This window comes from Ochotona curzoniae, unplaced genomic scaffold (assembly GCF_017591425.1).
Source record: "Ochotona curzoniae isolate NIBS_2020 unplaced genomic scaffold, NIBS_Ocur_1.0 patch25, whole genome shotgun sequence".
Classification (NCBI taxonomy): domain Eukaryota; kingdom Metazoa; phylum Chordata; class Mammalia; order Lagomorpha; family Ochotonidae; genus Ochotona; species Ochotona curzoniae.
This window is the reverse complement of record NW_024466806.1, coordinates 11,114-25,895: the sequence shown is the minus strand read 5'-3', so window position 1 is coordinate 25,895 and position 14,782 is coordinate 11,114. Positions and strand designations below refer to the sequence as shown.

The following is a 14,782-nucleotide window of genomic DNA, read 5'->3' as shown; positions in this document are numbered from 1 at the left end:
AAAAAAGTTTGTGTAGCTATTCCAATATCAGATCATGTAGAATTTAATGTGAAAAGCATTAAAGGAGGTGAAGAATTACACCACATAATGATTGGGGGTTCCATTCAGCAAGATGAAATAATGATAATGGATGTATATATACAAAATGCCAGGTCAGGCACATGAAACAAATATTAACTGATGTATAGGGAGATATAGACTCCAATATAGCAATAGTGGGCAATCTTATACCCCACTAACTTCAATGAACAGATCAAGGAAGTAGAAACACAGCAAGGAAACAAAAGAGCTCACCCAGACAATAGAACAAAGGGACCTAATTGACATCTACAGAACTTTTCATTCTATAGACACAGAATACACTTTTTTCGCAGCAGTACACAGAATCCTCTCCAGAATTTATCATGTTACATCTCTTACACACACACACACACACAAACCCTTAGAAAATAAAAAAAAAAATGAAATCATCTCATACATCTTAGGTTACCACAAAGTGAAACTGATGCCCAGAAAGTAAAAATACTCTACAAATGTTTTTTGGGACTTTTAGATATCTGCTTGCAGATGTAAGAATATATGGCATCAACTCTAAATGGATCAAGGATTAAACCTGTACCAGAAACCACCAAATTACTAGAGGAATACATAGGAAATACTCTAAAAGATGTAGGAATAGGTAGGAATAGGCAGACTTTAGAAAAGTCACCAAAGGCAGAGTCAGTCAATGCCAAACAAATCAATGAGACTACATTAAACTAAGAAGCTTCTGTACAGCAAAAGAAACAAGCAACAAAATGAAGAAGCAGCCATCAGAATGAGAGGAAATCTTACATACTAAACAATGGATAGGAGAATAACATCAATGATTATAAAACATTTCTAAACATTTTACTGCAATAGAAGATAGCCCAATGAAGTATGCTTCTCTACAATGTAAAAGGAATGAATCTTTGCAAGATTACACCTTTTAGAAAAGCTTTTGAGCAGGTGTTGTTGCCTAGTTCCTAGGGGCCTTCCATCCCCTGGTGTCAGCAAGAGCTCCAGATCCTCCATTCCAATCCAGCTTCCTGTGAATGTATCCTGGGAGGCAGCAATGGAGGTTCAAAGGCTTGAATCTCTGCTTCACATGGGAGAACAGGACAGAGTTCCTGGCTCTTGGTTTCATCCAGGCTGGGGAGTGAAGCAGCAGTTGGAAGATCTCTTTGTGTAACTCTGCCTCATGAAGAAAAAAAAAATCACTCTATATTAGTAAAAATGGTTATTATTTTCTATTATTGATCACATTTTCAAATCAGAATAGGTTTAATATAATTTTCATTAAACTTTTTTTTTTGTCTTAGGTGTGTAACTGAAGTTGTTTTGAAAACACTTGAAGCAACTAAATGATAAGAAGCATGATAAGAAGTTTTAAAAAGGAGTTAAGGTAGTAATCCAAGGTGTATTGTAATTTCAGCAAGAAATCATTGGTGGCTCAGTGAACAAAGTAATGTTATAGCTGCTGGGCTGGTGTCTTGGGGAGCTGGAAGGAGAGGATTGCTGCTTGCTGCCCTCCTGCACAGCTCATAGGGCCATTGGGTGTGTCTTACAGAAACTCTGACCTGGGCTGGGCACTGCCTCTGTTCCCTGATAAGCAGAGCAAAGGGTTGGGCTGTAGCGTGAGAGGAGCTTCCAGGCAGTATATCAAGTGGAGGCCCTAAAGTCTGTGTCCCTTTTGCCAGCTCTTTCTCACTTTGTGTTGTTTGGAACTGGGGCTGGGCTGGGCTGGGAGGGAGAGCTGGGGAATCTGGAGGGTGCAGTCTCCCTGCAGCTCTACCTTTCAATACAGGTGTGATAAGAAGGTAGCATGAATCTTATGTATGTAGTTTAAATCCTGACAATTAATATACATTGAGTAAGATTTAGCTGCTGCTACTTCTTTTTTCTTTAAGGATCTCCAACATTTCATGACCCTGGGAAGTTTCCCTGATATATAGTGGAGGTAGTGACTGAGAGGAGTGTCTGAGGGCCTGCTTTAGCTGTGTGAGCCTGTGCTACCACCACACCCAGGGCAGCTGCTGGGTGATCCATGTAACTGCTTATGCTTCGAGCAGGGAGCAAAGTCCACAGGGTAGGCACTTCCTGCTCAGGTTGCTGGGGTAGCTTTCGCTTTAGATAGTGCCAGAACCAGGAGAGGGGCTGGTGCTCGTGGCTGGGAGGGCTCAGTGGACCCCGGGGCCAGGGCTCTGCTGAGGCTGCTGCAGCTGTGCCCACTCTGCTGCAATGATCTTCTGGGAGCCTATGGTATCCTCAGAGTAGGAGCCCTGAGCCCAGCAGTGAACCTGGAAGTGGATTCAGTGACTCTGAGGGCAGGTGGCACCTTGGAGAGTAGATATCCTGGCTTCTGGGGTCTCTGTGGCTCTGAAGTTTCTGGATCTGATGTGTTTAGAGATTCTGCAGGAAGCTACTGCCATTCACATTGGAGACAAACAGGAGCAGGTAAGCTGGCTTGAGGATGCCTGTGAGGGAGGAGGAGGTGGATGGGAGCAGCTGCCTGGGAAGAGGCTGAGAATGTTGAGAGGAACAGGGTGGCAGGAGAGGGAGGCTGGAACAAGTCTCATCCAGGAAGTAGATAAGACCCAAGAAGACCAAGGACAACCTTAGTATGCCACGTGTCCTTATTCATTTCTTTTAATTCTATTTTTTACCATCTAGGACTACATTTCTCCTTTCTTCCTTCCATTGTTCATTTGTTCATTTGTTTATGCCTTCCTGCCTTCTTTCCTTCTTATTTTCTCTTTCTTTCCCTCTTTCTAATTTCCCTATTTTAAAAAATTTCATTTATTTTCTTTAAAGCACAGTTATAGAGAAAATGAAAGATATCATTTATCTGCTTGTTTATTCCCAAAATGGCTGTAATCGCCAGGACTAGATCAGGCTGAAGCCAGAAGTCTGGAATTTTTTCCTGGGTTTCCTTCATGGGTTTCAGTTTCCTAAGCACTTGGGCCAATTTCTGCTATTTTTTCAATCATGTTACTAGGTAGCTGGATCTAAACTGGAGTGTCTGGGAATGGAACCAGTACCCATATGCAATGTGCAGCATATACAGTTATACCACAGCAATGGCCCTTACATTCTGTTCAAATTGTATGTTGTAACTGTTCTAATACAAAGTCATGTCACTCTAACTGCACTGTGGGTGGTTGAGGCTGCTACCTCTTCTTTGGCCAACAAGAAAAGAACCAAGAAATGCCAAGGACTGTGCCTGAAGTGGTGACACTGTGGCTGAGCTGCGTGGAGCCCAGTAGAGGGGCCCTTGAACCTGTCCTTCTAGGATCAAAGCTGCCCTCTTCCCCTTTCTCCTACAGTGGATGGGATCTTTTTTTGACCATGGCTCATGTCCTTGTCTCTGTGGCCTCATTCCAGGGTCCTTAAATGCTCATGGAGAAATCATCCTACACATAATGGGTATTCACCTGTCACTGGGGAACTGTTTGGGTACCTGTTGAATGTGGGGCTTGTTCTGGGTCCATGCAGGAAGGGGCTGGATTGGGATTCCAAGTGATTTGACATCACAGGCAAAAAGCCAGACAGGCTGCTGGGTGCCTGTAATGGGCACATGGGCTCTGTGAGGATTGGGATTGAAGATCCTATAGGAGATACCGTCATCTGTGAAGGATGATGAGGTGACCCTCATCCTTCTGTTACCACCTAACTGACCCTCTGTGCTGAACCTGCTTCCTGCTCCTGTCTGCAGGTCCAGCTGCCTCCTCCCCTACCCATCTCCTAGTTCTGAGGATATGGAACATGGCTACCGCCCCACTCTGCTATGCAGTCTCCCCTCACTGCTTCTCCTTGTGCAGCTGTCCACATGGGGCTCTGCAGGTAAGTGTGTCCCTGTCTCTCCTCCCTTTGATTGGAGGAGGCCCTGATGCTCTCTTGTAGGATGGGATGAGATTTGAGGGCCCAGGTCTGAAAGAGTATGGTGCTCCCAAACCCTGAGGCTTGTTACATGTTTAAGGTTAATCAATAAACATTAAAGAGTTTAAGGGATCTTGACAAATGTCCAAGTATTTTTCTGATATGTGTTTAAAAAGTAAGCATTAGAAAAACCTAAAGATTACATTTTTCTAATTCCTGGTTTCTTTCCTGTCCAGGCATGCTCAGCAGTCACTGATCCCCCAAGCCGTGTCATTGTGTGCCCACTCTGTGCCAGTACTGTCTGAGAGCCCTTCACATAGAGCTGTGCTCTTCCCCCTGGGACTTTCCTTCTATCAGGGACAGTGAGCAGCTCTCAGGCCTGTGTCTGTGACAGGAAACAAGTATAGGGAAACAAGGCAGGACAGGGAACCTGTAGGCAGGGGTGCCGGAGGTGTGTGAGAGCAGCAGCCACATTCAGAGACAGGCAGTGTAGATAGAGAGCGGATCAGGATGTGGGGTAGGGGTTAGCTGTGAGGATAGGTATGAAAGATAGTTCCACAGAGGCAGCCTATGAGAGGCTGCAGTGTGCCTGGGTATGAGGAGCAGCAGAGCATACTGGTTCTGGAGTGGAGAAGCAGGAACTGTGGTCGGGGCAGGATTGGGTACACTTGCTGGGCCTGGGGACACTGGGGAACAGAAGTGCCTTGGGCAGAGTAGGGATGCAGATCTCAAATATTGTACTGGGGAGAGAGCCATGTGCCTGGTCTACTGCCATCACCTGGTGAGAGACGAGGTTGGCTGGGCCAGGGTGGAGCAGCACAGTGCTGAGGGGGCCCCTGGCATATATATCTTGGCGCATGGTAACTTGTCTTGCAGCAGGGTGCTCCCGTGACTCTGTCACGAGGCTCAGATGCCAAGGGAGAGGACATAGAGATGATGGCTGACCTTCTCCTTTCCCCCCTTTTTTTCTTTAAAGTTTATTTTATTTAAAAAGGCAGAATTTCAGAGAGAGAGAGAGAGAAAGAGAGAGTAAGAGAATGAGAGATGTTTTTCATTTGTTGTTCTACTCCCCATAGAACCACAATGCTTGGAGCTGGGCTGGTCTAAAGCCAGAAGCATTTTCTGGGCCTCCCACATGGGTGCAGGGCACATGCACTCAGGCCATCCTCTGCTACGTTCCCTGGCACATCATCAGGGAACTGAATAGAAGCAGAGAAGCAGGAACACAAACAGGTTCCAAATATGAGACACTGGTGTCCCAGTTGGCTGCCTTATTAGCTATACTCAGTGCTGGCCCCAAGGGCAGGGTTACTGTAGAAATATCCTTGGAGTTTGTTTTAGATTAATTTCAAATTTAGTGGGTAAGATTAATATGTGTAGAAGCAATAAACTTAGATGTGGGAGTGGACATTTCTAAGGGTGTGGCTGAAGGATTTAGGAGTTCTGAAGAAGCCCCAGATATGTGCTGTGGTCAGTGTCCAGCATGTCCTCATACACACCAAGTCAGAGCTGTGGATCTCCAAGTGTGGTTTCTGGACCAACAGTGTCAGCTACCGGAGGGGTGCTTAGAAATTTCTGTACTCATTCCAGACACGTGCACCATGAGGATAGGGTCTTGGATTTGAGTTTTACAGTCTGACTTTTGATTCTGGTGTATGCTCAGGAATGAGACCCATAGAGGTAGAGGTTTCTTCTCATGGGACAGCCTGGGGCCAGTAGCCAGGCAATTGAGGGCATCCATGATGTCATTTCTGGGCCATGTACTCATGATCTGAGATCCTATTCAGATACAGAGTTATCACTACTCAGTCCTCATCCTTGGGGTCCCACCTTCAGCACCTGTTCCCAGTCTGCCTGTTCCCCCTCTTGATGGTCTGTGTGTCTGTCCTTGATCTATGTCTCCCAGTGTTCTCTGTCTTGTGTTTGCATCCACAGATGAATTCCTGGTAACTGCTCCAACTGACCCTATAGTGGCAGTGTTGGGTGGTGATGCCATTCTGCCCTGCTTCCTGTGGCCAGTCATGAATGCAGAAGACATGGAGCTGCGGTGGTTCCGTTCCAAGTTCTCAGAAGCAGTGCTCGTCTATCAGAATGGCCAGGAGCTGGATGAGGAGCAGCTGCCCCAGTATGCAGGGCGGACCTCACTGGTGAGGGATTTCCTTTCCCTGGGTGAGGCTGCTGTGCGCATCCAGAATATCCAGGTTTCAGACAACGGGAAGTACACCTGCTTTTTCCAGAAGGGAGATTACTATGAAGAAGACATTTTAGAATTGAAGGTGGCAGGTTGGTGTCTTAGTCTGTATTCTAGACACAGACCTTGGGTAGATTGGTTTTGGCAGAAAACTCAAGCAATTTAACATTTTACTTTGTAGTGAGAAAGAGCCAGTTCATTTACTGATTTATATTTGAAATACCAATCTTAAAAAGTAAATATTATTTATTTTTTAAAGGCAGCCTGAGAGAGAGCATGTGCGTGTGAGAGAGAGAAAGAGAGAGAGAGAGAGAGAGAGAGAGAGAGAGAGAATCTTCTCCCAACCTGTTCATTCATTTGACTGCAATGCAGTGGAAATAGGAGGTAGAAGGTTTTTACAGGTCTCCTGTGTAGGTGCAGGGTTCCAACTCCTGGGTCATTTTCTACAGCTTTCCCTGACTCACTAACAGCATGCTGGATGAGGAATGAGGCAGAAACAGGGGCAGAAGCTCAGCTGCTGAGGCAGAGCACCAACCATGTCAATATTAATCCCAAATGTATAGCTCCTTATGAATGCCATGCCTTGCTCTAGGCACCAAGGTCAGTAAAGATCCTTGCCCTTGCTGTGTATATTCCAGAGGCTGAGATAGAAAAAGTAAAATAAATAAATAAACGGATGATATTAGGTGGGGACAAGTGCACCAGGAGTTGGGGATCAGGATATGGGGTGGGGAATGAAGGTAACTGTGCAGTTACACAGTGTTGCATGCGTGGCTTTATGGATGATCTGAGCATGGCTCAAAAGATGTAGGTATAGTGTCTTACATGGTTCTGGAGGCACAGTATTTAATACAGGGAGGTACCCAGAGTGAAACCCTTGGCATGGGAGTGTATGTGAGATTTACTCTTGGCACACCAGAGGCCATTGGAGGAGGTGGGAGCTATGATAGAGATGGCAAGAATGATTATATTGTAATTAAGACATGGTCTGTCCTGGAATAACACTGTTCACCGTGAACAGGAAAAATCATTCAGCCTAAGTACTTGTGCAGGCACCTGAGTACTGCAGTGAGATTCTAAGAGTCCCCTGTGGATTGCACATGAGAGGGCAGTGGCCTGCACAGCCTGCTGATGAGGCCAATCACGATTAATCAAGCAGTTCTTCAGGCTAGGTGTGTCTGTCCTAAGGGCAAAGATGTTGGGGCTTGGAGTACTGCAGATAAATTGGGTCAAAATGTAGAAGATACCAGAGTAGTGCTGAGGCAAAGCCAATGGCTCCAACATATTTCAGACCTCTGCTTGTCACATTAATCTCTTACTGGTCAAATAAATCACATGACCAACACCAGAGTCAGAGTGTGAGGAATTTGGTAGAGGACAAGCTCTATCACAAATGAGTTAACATTGTATATTTGTTTCTGAAATGTTTAGTTCTAAGAGTCTTTAAGGAAACCTGGTTGAGGTAGTTCATAGTGATGTACATATGAGGCAAAGAAGTTGAGGAGGTGTATAACTTTGAAAGTGATTTATTTAAAAGAGAAGCTTTGGGATAGAAGTAGATGCTTTAGGAGTGTGTGAGATGAAGACTAGACATTGAGGATGCAGTCCTGGGAAAAAACATCTACTGTTGTTTCTGACTCTCAGTGATAAAAGTACCATAGCTCATGCCTCCTAAAGGTCCCAGGGCTCTTGGTCTCTTTTGTGGCATGCCTTTTCCATGGCGTTCCCAGAATGCAACACAAGTGACTCCTGAAGGTGGGCAACACTAGACTTTGCTGAGACCATTAGCCCCACATGGGTCTCCAAGACTTCCACAGCTCCCCTCTTGCAGGCCTGGGCTCTGCCCCACAAGTGCACATTGAAGGGCCAGAGAAGGATGGAGTTCGTGTGGTGTGCAAGGCCTCAGGGTGGTTCCCAAAGCCCCAGGTGCAGTGGAGAGACGTCCGTGGAGAGAAGTTCCTGGAGTTCTCTGAGGCCCACACCCAAGATGCAGCAGGGCTGTTCAGCGTGGAGGCTGCTCTGGTGGTGAGAGACAGCTCTGCAGGGGATGTGACCTGCTCCATCCTCAATCCCATCCTGGGCCAGGAGAAGGTCATGGCCATCCCGATCCCAGGTCAGTGCTGTCTGTCCTTCCCAGCAGGGTTGGAGAGGGTGGTGTCCCTGGGTGTGCTGGTTGGGCTTGGGTCCTCCCCTGACTGTGTGTCCCACTGGGCACAGAGCCCTTCTTCCCTCAGGCCTCTCCCTGGAAGGCAGCCTGTGCTGTAAGCCTGACTGTGCTGGGGCTGCTACTTGTTGGAGCTGGCTGGGTCACCAAGAGAGAGCATTCTGCAAAGGTGCGGGAGAGGCAGAGACAGAAGGATCTGTGCCGGGCTAAGGAGGAAGACCAGCAGGCAAAGGAGGAGGCTCTGAAGGTCATAGGTAAGCAGGGCGGGGCCAGGCAGGATTGGGCCAGGCAGGGTGGGGGCAGAAGCTGTGCTGAGAGGGACCACCTTGAATGATTGGTGTCTGTGGGTGCAGCTGCAGGGGACACCCAGGACATCAGACACAGAGCAGATGTTGTGCAGGAACAGAAAAGATGGGGTAAAAGGGGAAGAAGTATGGAGGTGTGAGTGGGTTTGGAGTCAAAACTTTTGTAGAACACAGAGAATGTTTGGAATCACATGCAGAACAGAGAAAGGGACAGGGTAGGCATTCATAGTCAAATTGGATTTATTACTAAAGAGAAAAACAAATCTATGGAGGGTGGCTGGCAGAAGTCTGATGGCTACAGTGTCAAATGGAAGGGTCCCTGAGGAGATTGCTTTTGGTCATTCAAATGACTGCAGAGCAGGACCTGTTTTTTCTTTTCTTTTTTTTTTTTTTAAGATTTATTTACCTTGAAGATTTAAAAATAATATTTGGAAGCACACACACACACACACACACACACATATATATACATAAACTTATGTAAGTATATTTATATAATCAGATATATGAGAAAGAGAGAGAGTGAGAGAGAGAGAGAAATCTTCCATTTAAGTGTTTTTTTTCTTTCTTCAAATGGGCATAATAGCCGGGGCTAGGAGAGGCCAAAGCTAAGAGCCTTTAATTTTATCCAAGCAAGGCCCATGTGGTTGCTTTCCCACAGTGACTTGCAGGAAACTGTTTCTGATGGAACAGCATGTACTTGGAAGGCGTTGAGATGGGATGGCCAATGCTGTAGGCAGTGGGTTAATGTATTGAGTCAAAAAACTGCTCCCTCACCAGAGAAGGTTTTTGCTGTGGGGTCTTCAGCACATGGTCTCTCCTCTTCCTGGTGTGGAGTTCACGGTGTTTCCACTCTCTTTCAGATGAGCTCCAGGCAGAACTCGGTAAGCTCTGCTCTCCCTCCTGACTCTGTCCCTTGGAGAGGACACTGTGGCTCTCAGTTCACTTGTTCCCTGTGTGCTTTTCAGGTAGGAGGAAGGCAGCGTACCAGGCTGGTGAGTGACTTTGGAGATGTCCTGAGGTTTCCTGTCCCACTGAGCCCAGCTGTATCCCCTCCTTGTTTCTGTCTAGACACAGGCCCTTCTCTCTGCTGACTGCAGTGTTTGGTGGTGGGAGGTAGAGACCTGCTCACAGTGCTTTTTCTCATCTGTGCAATTGTTTCCTGTCTATGCTTTAGGACAAGGGTGTGAAATGTCCCAAGGAGAACATACTGCATCCTGTTTTACTCCAATTCTGTCCCATTCTCCTTATGAGGGTTGTTAATGTTTAGCCTGCAATGCACTGATCCGTTGGTGTGCACCAGGAAGCCAAAAGCAGATGCTCTAGATTTCATGAGAGGTGGGATATAAATGAATGGCTCATTGATTTTGGGAATGTGAGCTCCCATCTCATTCCCAAAATGCCACCAGCAGAGCCATTTCTCTGCTGTTTCTCGCAGGTACATTTGAGAATGGATAGGGAGAGGCCTGGGCTGCTGACCAGGTGTGGGAATGTAATGGGAGGTGAATATTTCTGTGAGTACTGATGCTTCTCTCCAGAAATATTGTATGAGGATGTTGATACTTCTCATTCTGGTTTCATTTTTCATTTTAAGGATTTATTTTATTTAGTTGAATGAATTACAGAGAGAGAATGAGAGTCAAAAAGATGTCTTCCACCTGCTGTTCACTCCAGAAAAGACTGCAACCAGGAGTTTTTTGCTGGTTTCCTACATTTGTGCAATGGCCCAGGCACTTGGACTTTCCTCTTCTGCTTTTCAATATGCATCAGGTGGGATCTGGATCAGAAGCGGAACTACTGGGTTTTGATTTGGACTTTATGTTGCACTGCAGGTGATAGGTTAATGTGCTGTACTATGGAGTCAGCCCCTTATTCTCCTTTTGTATTCAAATCTGTTTCCTGGAAATGCTATTTAATAATCAATTGTGACAGAGTCAGTTATGCTTTTCATTAACTTTTTAAATCATATGCAGTTCATTTTTTTTTTCTTATAAGCATCATTGAGGAATAAATGACATAGGAAGTTGTGGGTTTTGAGGCCCAGGACAGGGAGTTGATAGTCACATGTCAAAAAGCAAGGGTAAGGGAAAGCAACTGCACCTGTAGTCAGGCTTCCTGATCTGTGGCCCAGGGAATTTCCCACAGTCCTCTGCTGTCTGACATCGCAGGAGGCCACTCCTCTGCAGCCTCCCTCCTCCTGCTGTCTCTCCCCTCAGCACAGAGGGCAGGTGGGGGCTGAGCAGGTGGTGGCTGTGGTCTCACAGGTGTGTTTCCTTTCAGCCTGGAGGAAGGCGCAGCTGTATGCTGGTAAGTGAGCTGATGGTTCCTCTGCCTCCCCTCCCTCTGCCCTGCCCTGCCCTTCATCTGTCTTTGCCCCGCCCCCCCTCCCCCCGCCCCGCAGCATGAGAGAGGGGTCCCCAGTCTCCCTGTCCCTGTTGTGGCCTTCATGGGAGGACAACAGGGACTTGTCCTTGGGAGCACAGCTCTGCCTCCATTCTGGGCTCTCCCTCTACTGAAGGTCACTGTTACATTTAGCGACACTCTCTGAAAGCCCTTCTTTAGATGATCCTTCATTGGTGTGATTCCCCCGGTGAGAGAGCAGCAGAGTGACGGCTCTCCAGATCAAGAATTGCTGGTCTCTAAAAATGCTGGAAGCCACACCTGCCTATTATACCTCAGATGTCACTAAGAGGGTTGTTAGTTCTATCCCTTTTTGTCCCCAGATTGCTATGCTGCAAGTAGCAGTTTTGCTTTCCTGTCTCTTCTTGGTTTTCTTGGATGCTGCTCTTTTTGTTTCATACTTTGATCACTGTTCAAGCTTTGTGTCTTCCTCTACACATCCTTGGTTGCTGAGGAATGAGTTACTCTGAGTAAATTTTCTAAATATGGAAACAGACCATCCAGGTTGTTTGTGGATAGATGTTTTTGTTGGTATCTGTGAAATATCTGAAATGATGTGCAGTATTCTGAGTATTCTGTATGTATTACTTGTCAGGCAGGGAGTGGCTGAATGAGGGTAAGCAGGTCTCCTGTGAGTTTAATTGCCATTCCTCTATATATGTCAACTGATTTTTTTTTTCACTAGCATTTAAGGATATTTTCCTTCTGTTCAATTGAAGAGAGCTTGATTATTATGTGTTGTGGTGAAGATCGCTTTTGGTCTGCTCTGTTGGGAGTTCTGTGCCTCTCCTGGATGTTGTTTTTCAATTCATTTTGCAGATTAGGAAAATTTTTCTTTAATATTTCATTGAATATGTTTTTCAAACCAAGTTTCTGTTTTTGCACATCCTAGGGGACTCCCATAACTTTTATATTTGGCCTTTTAATAGTGCCTTTCAATTCTTGAATAATTTTTTTTTTTTTTTAGCTTGACCCAGCTCCTCTTCCAGCTTTTTATTTGTTTCCCCCCTGGTGACAGGAAATATCTTCCAATTCTGAGATTCTTTTTTTTTTTTTGCTGCATTCAGTTATCAAGACTTTCCACTGAATTTTTAATTTGCTCCGTTAAAAATTCCCAATAATTTGGCTTGATTTTGTTTCAGTGTTGCTATTTCCTGTGTGACATACTCCTTAAATTCCTTGAACTCTTGTATGTGCTTCTCATTGTTGATAAGAAGCTTTATAATGAATTTTCTGAATTCTGTGTTCCCCATTTTCACAATGTCTTCGTAAATTAACTCTGAGGTTGGCAAAGGATTTTGCTCTGTTGCAGGGGATTCTTCAGTAATATTCATTGTGCCTCTGTCTCTTCTTTTGCTTTTGGTCCTTGTGCTTCTGGTTTGCAGATTTTTCTCATTAGGGCAGGTTTCTAAGATCTGTCACCCACAGGTCTACAATTCAATTTAGTTGTTTCGGTTGGTACCCAGATCTGTGTTTGCAGTCACTTCTGCCACTCCCTCCAATGAGTGGCCACCTGTACAATTCACTGAGCTTAGTGAGTTTGCTTCCAGCTCAGTGCACAAAAGCTCATTGTTGTCCCTGTAGTCTCAAAGCCTTTGCTACACTGTACAAAATGGTGCCTGATGTGCCACTCATGGAGTTCTTGATCTACTGGCCATTAGTTCTGGGGCTACCTGACTTATGTTGGGTGAAACCTATAGGATGTCACATTGTTGCAATTCACTGAGCCAGAAATGAGTTTGTTTCCACCTTATTGCATACACAGTTCTGCTCAATAGCCTTTGCCTCTCTACACACCATTATGCCCAGATCAACTTTGTTGGGTGTCTGAACTGTTAAATCCGTCTTGTTTCTGCATTACCAGTTTGGGATCTGCTGCTTTGTTTCTGTTCTTGGTCAAATCAAACAAACCAGCAGGACAGGCAGTTTCTTGCCTGGGTTTACCTGCTGATCCCCAATGAACTCCTGTTCCCACCTGGTTGCTGGTGCAGTTCACTGGTGCACTGGAGATGGCTGCTAGGTATGTTAGTGGGATACCTGGTCACTACAACACCATTGTAGTTACTGCTGCTTTTCCATGTCTGCCAGTCTCCAGGTGCTACTCTGCCTTCTGTCAGTCCTTTACTATTTTCTAGATCCCCTCTCTGCTTCAACCATGCTAATGTTTGTCTATAAAAGGTGGTCTTTCCATATTCTGCTATCTTTTAAGTATCTGAATGAGGGGAGAGAGAGAAATTGAGAGAGAGAATGAAAGCTCACTCTCATTTGTTTCTCTACTCTGTAATTGCCGTATTATCCAATTATCCAGGATTGTTCAGTGCTATTCTGAGGCCAAATACAGGAGCCGGGAACTTGTTTTTAAACTCCCACATGGGTGGCAGGGATATAACTATGTGATCCATTATCTGCTGCCTCCAACAGTGTGCAGGCAGGAAGAAAGCATTGGGAGTTGGAGCTGGATTTGGGCATCAGGGCCAAGCTCTCAGACATGTACAGTGCAGAACCTAATCAGTAGCTCTACTGTAAGCCATGAAGCCTAATGGCTACCGATTAGTAGGTGCTTTTTTTTTTTTTTTTTTTTTTTTTTAGAAAAACAAGAACAAAAATGTGATGTAGTATTTTTCACACCCATTTCTCCTACTTCAGTAGAATTTCTTATGTGCCTAAGGGTTCATTCTTTTTAGGGGTAATGTGCATTGTAACAGGTCTCACTGGGATAAATGCATGTGAGTCCATATTCCTTTCTCAGTCTGGCCTCTTCCAGCCTTCAGCCTGGTGTGGTTCAGGGCCCCAGTGCTCTGTTTTTAAATTCAACAATGTTTGCATTTTACAGATTTTGTTTTTATCGTAGTATAACTTCTGAGCACACACAGATTGAGAACCGTTTCTGAGTTCATCTGATTAGAATAAGCACCATTGGATAATGCAGTGAACTCTTCTAAATTAAAGTTCTGAACCTGTATCCCACCAGCAAAGCTCTCTTACTGTCACAGTCACAGGTTCTTGGGATTCAAACACTGACAGCTCTGGGAGTCAGCCTCTATGTCCCAAGTTAGTCAATAGCATTCCCTCCGCCATGGGTTAGAAGCAGCCTGAAGTTCAGATTAGTCAGTACTCTGTACATAAATGAAATAGAATAATATACATAATTGGAATTTTGATACCCCTGATTTACTCTCAGATAAATATAGGTTTCAGGATGATTTTGTGGCTAGGAAATTTACACAGATTGATAGTCAGATGTGGGTAATGGATTTTTTGTTGACGTCAGAGTCCAGTTTCTCATTTCTGCAATGTTAGCTTTTTGTTTGCTGTTTGCAGGAAGGATTCTGCTCTGCTGTGTGTGTGTATGTGTGTGTACAAACATTTCCTATCACTTGCTCATCCCTGTCTCAGTTAATCAGGTGCTGAGTAATTGTGTGCAGTTTGCAGAGCCTGATATAAGTGTGTTTTCTCTTGTAGATTGGCGGAAGGAAGAGTTCCAGGCCTGTGAGTGACTTCATGGTCTTCCTGGGTGCTTCTCCTGTGGCCCCATGCCTGTTGCTTCTTTTTTTAGTTCCCTGTGGTGATGTAGATGCTGATACCATTAGCAGTGCTGGGGTTGGGACTGAAAGAGAACAATGCTGGGTCTGCTTATCAGATCTTTGTGACACATGAATGTCAGAGAGCACTGTGGTTCTTTTTCCCGCTTGAGCATAAGAGGTTGAGTTCCAGGGTTCTTAGCTCAGGTCCTTGCCCTTTCCCCATGCAGCTTGGAGCTCCGAAAATGATTGGGCACCTTGTTTATGAGGTAAGAAAAGACCTTGCCTGATTGGGAGTTCT

General features: G+C 45.3%; 1 protein-coding gene across 1 annotated transcript; it reads left to right on the top strand.

Moving 5' to 3' along the window:
- Positions 1 to 3,779: 3,779 nt before the first annotated feature.
- LOC121166837 (butyrophilin-like protein 1) lies at positions 3,780 to 14,449 on the top strand (the record flags this gene model as incomplete). The annotated part of the gene is made up of 7 exons (XM_040996136.1): positions 3,780 to 3,864; positions 5,836 to 6,183; positions 7,923 to 8,204; positions 8,309 to 8,509; positions 9,424 to 9,444; positions 9,529 to 9,555; positions 14,423 to 14,449. Coding segments are annotated over exons 1-7 (991 nt in total), but the record flags the coding sequence as incomplete, so codon positions are not given.
- Between the last annotated feature and the right edge of the window lie 333 nt (positions 14,450 to 14,782).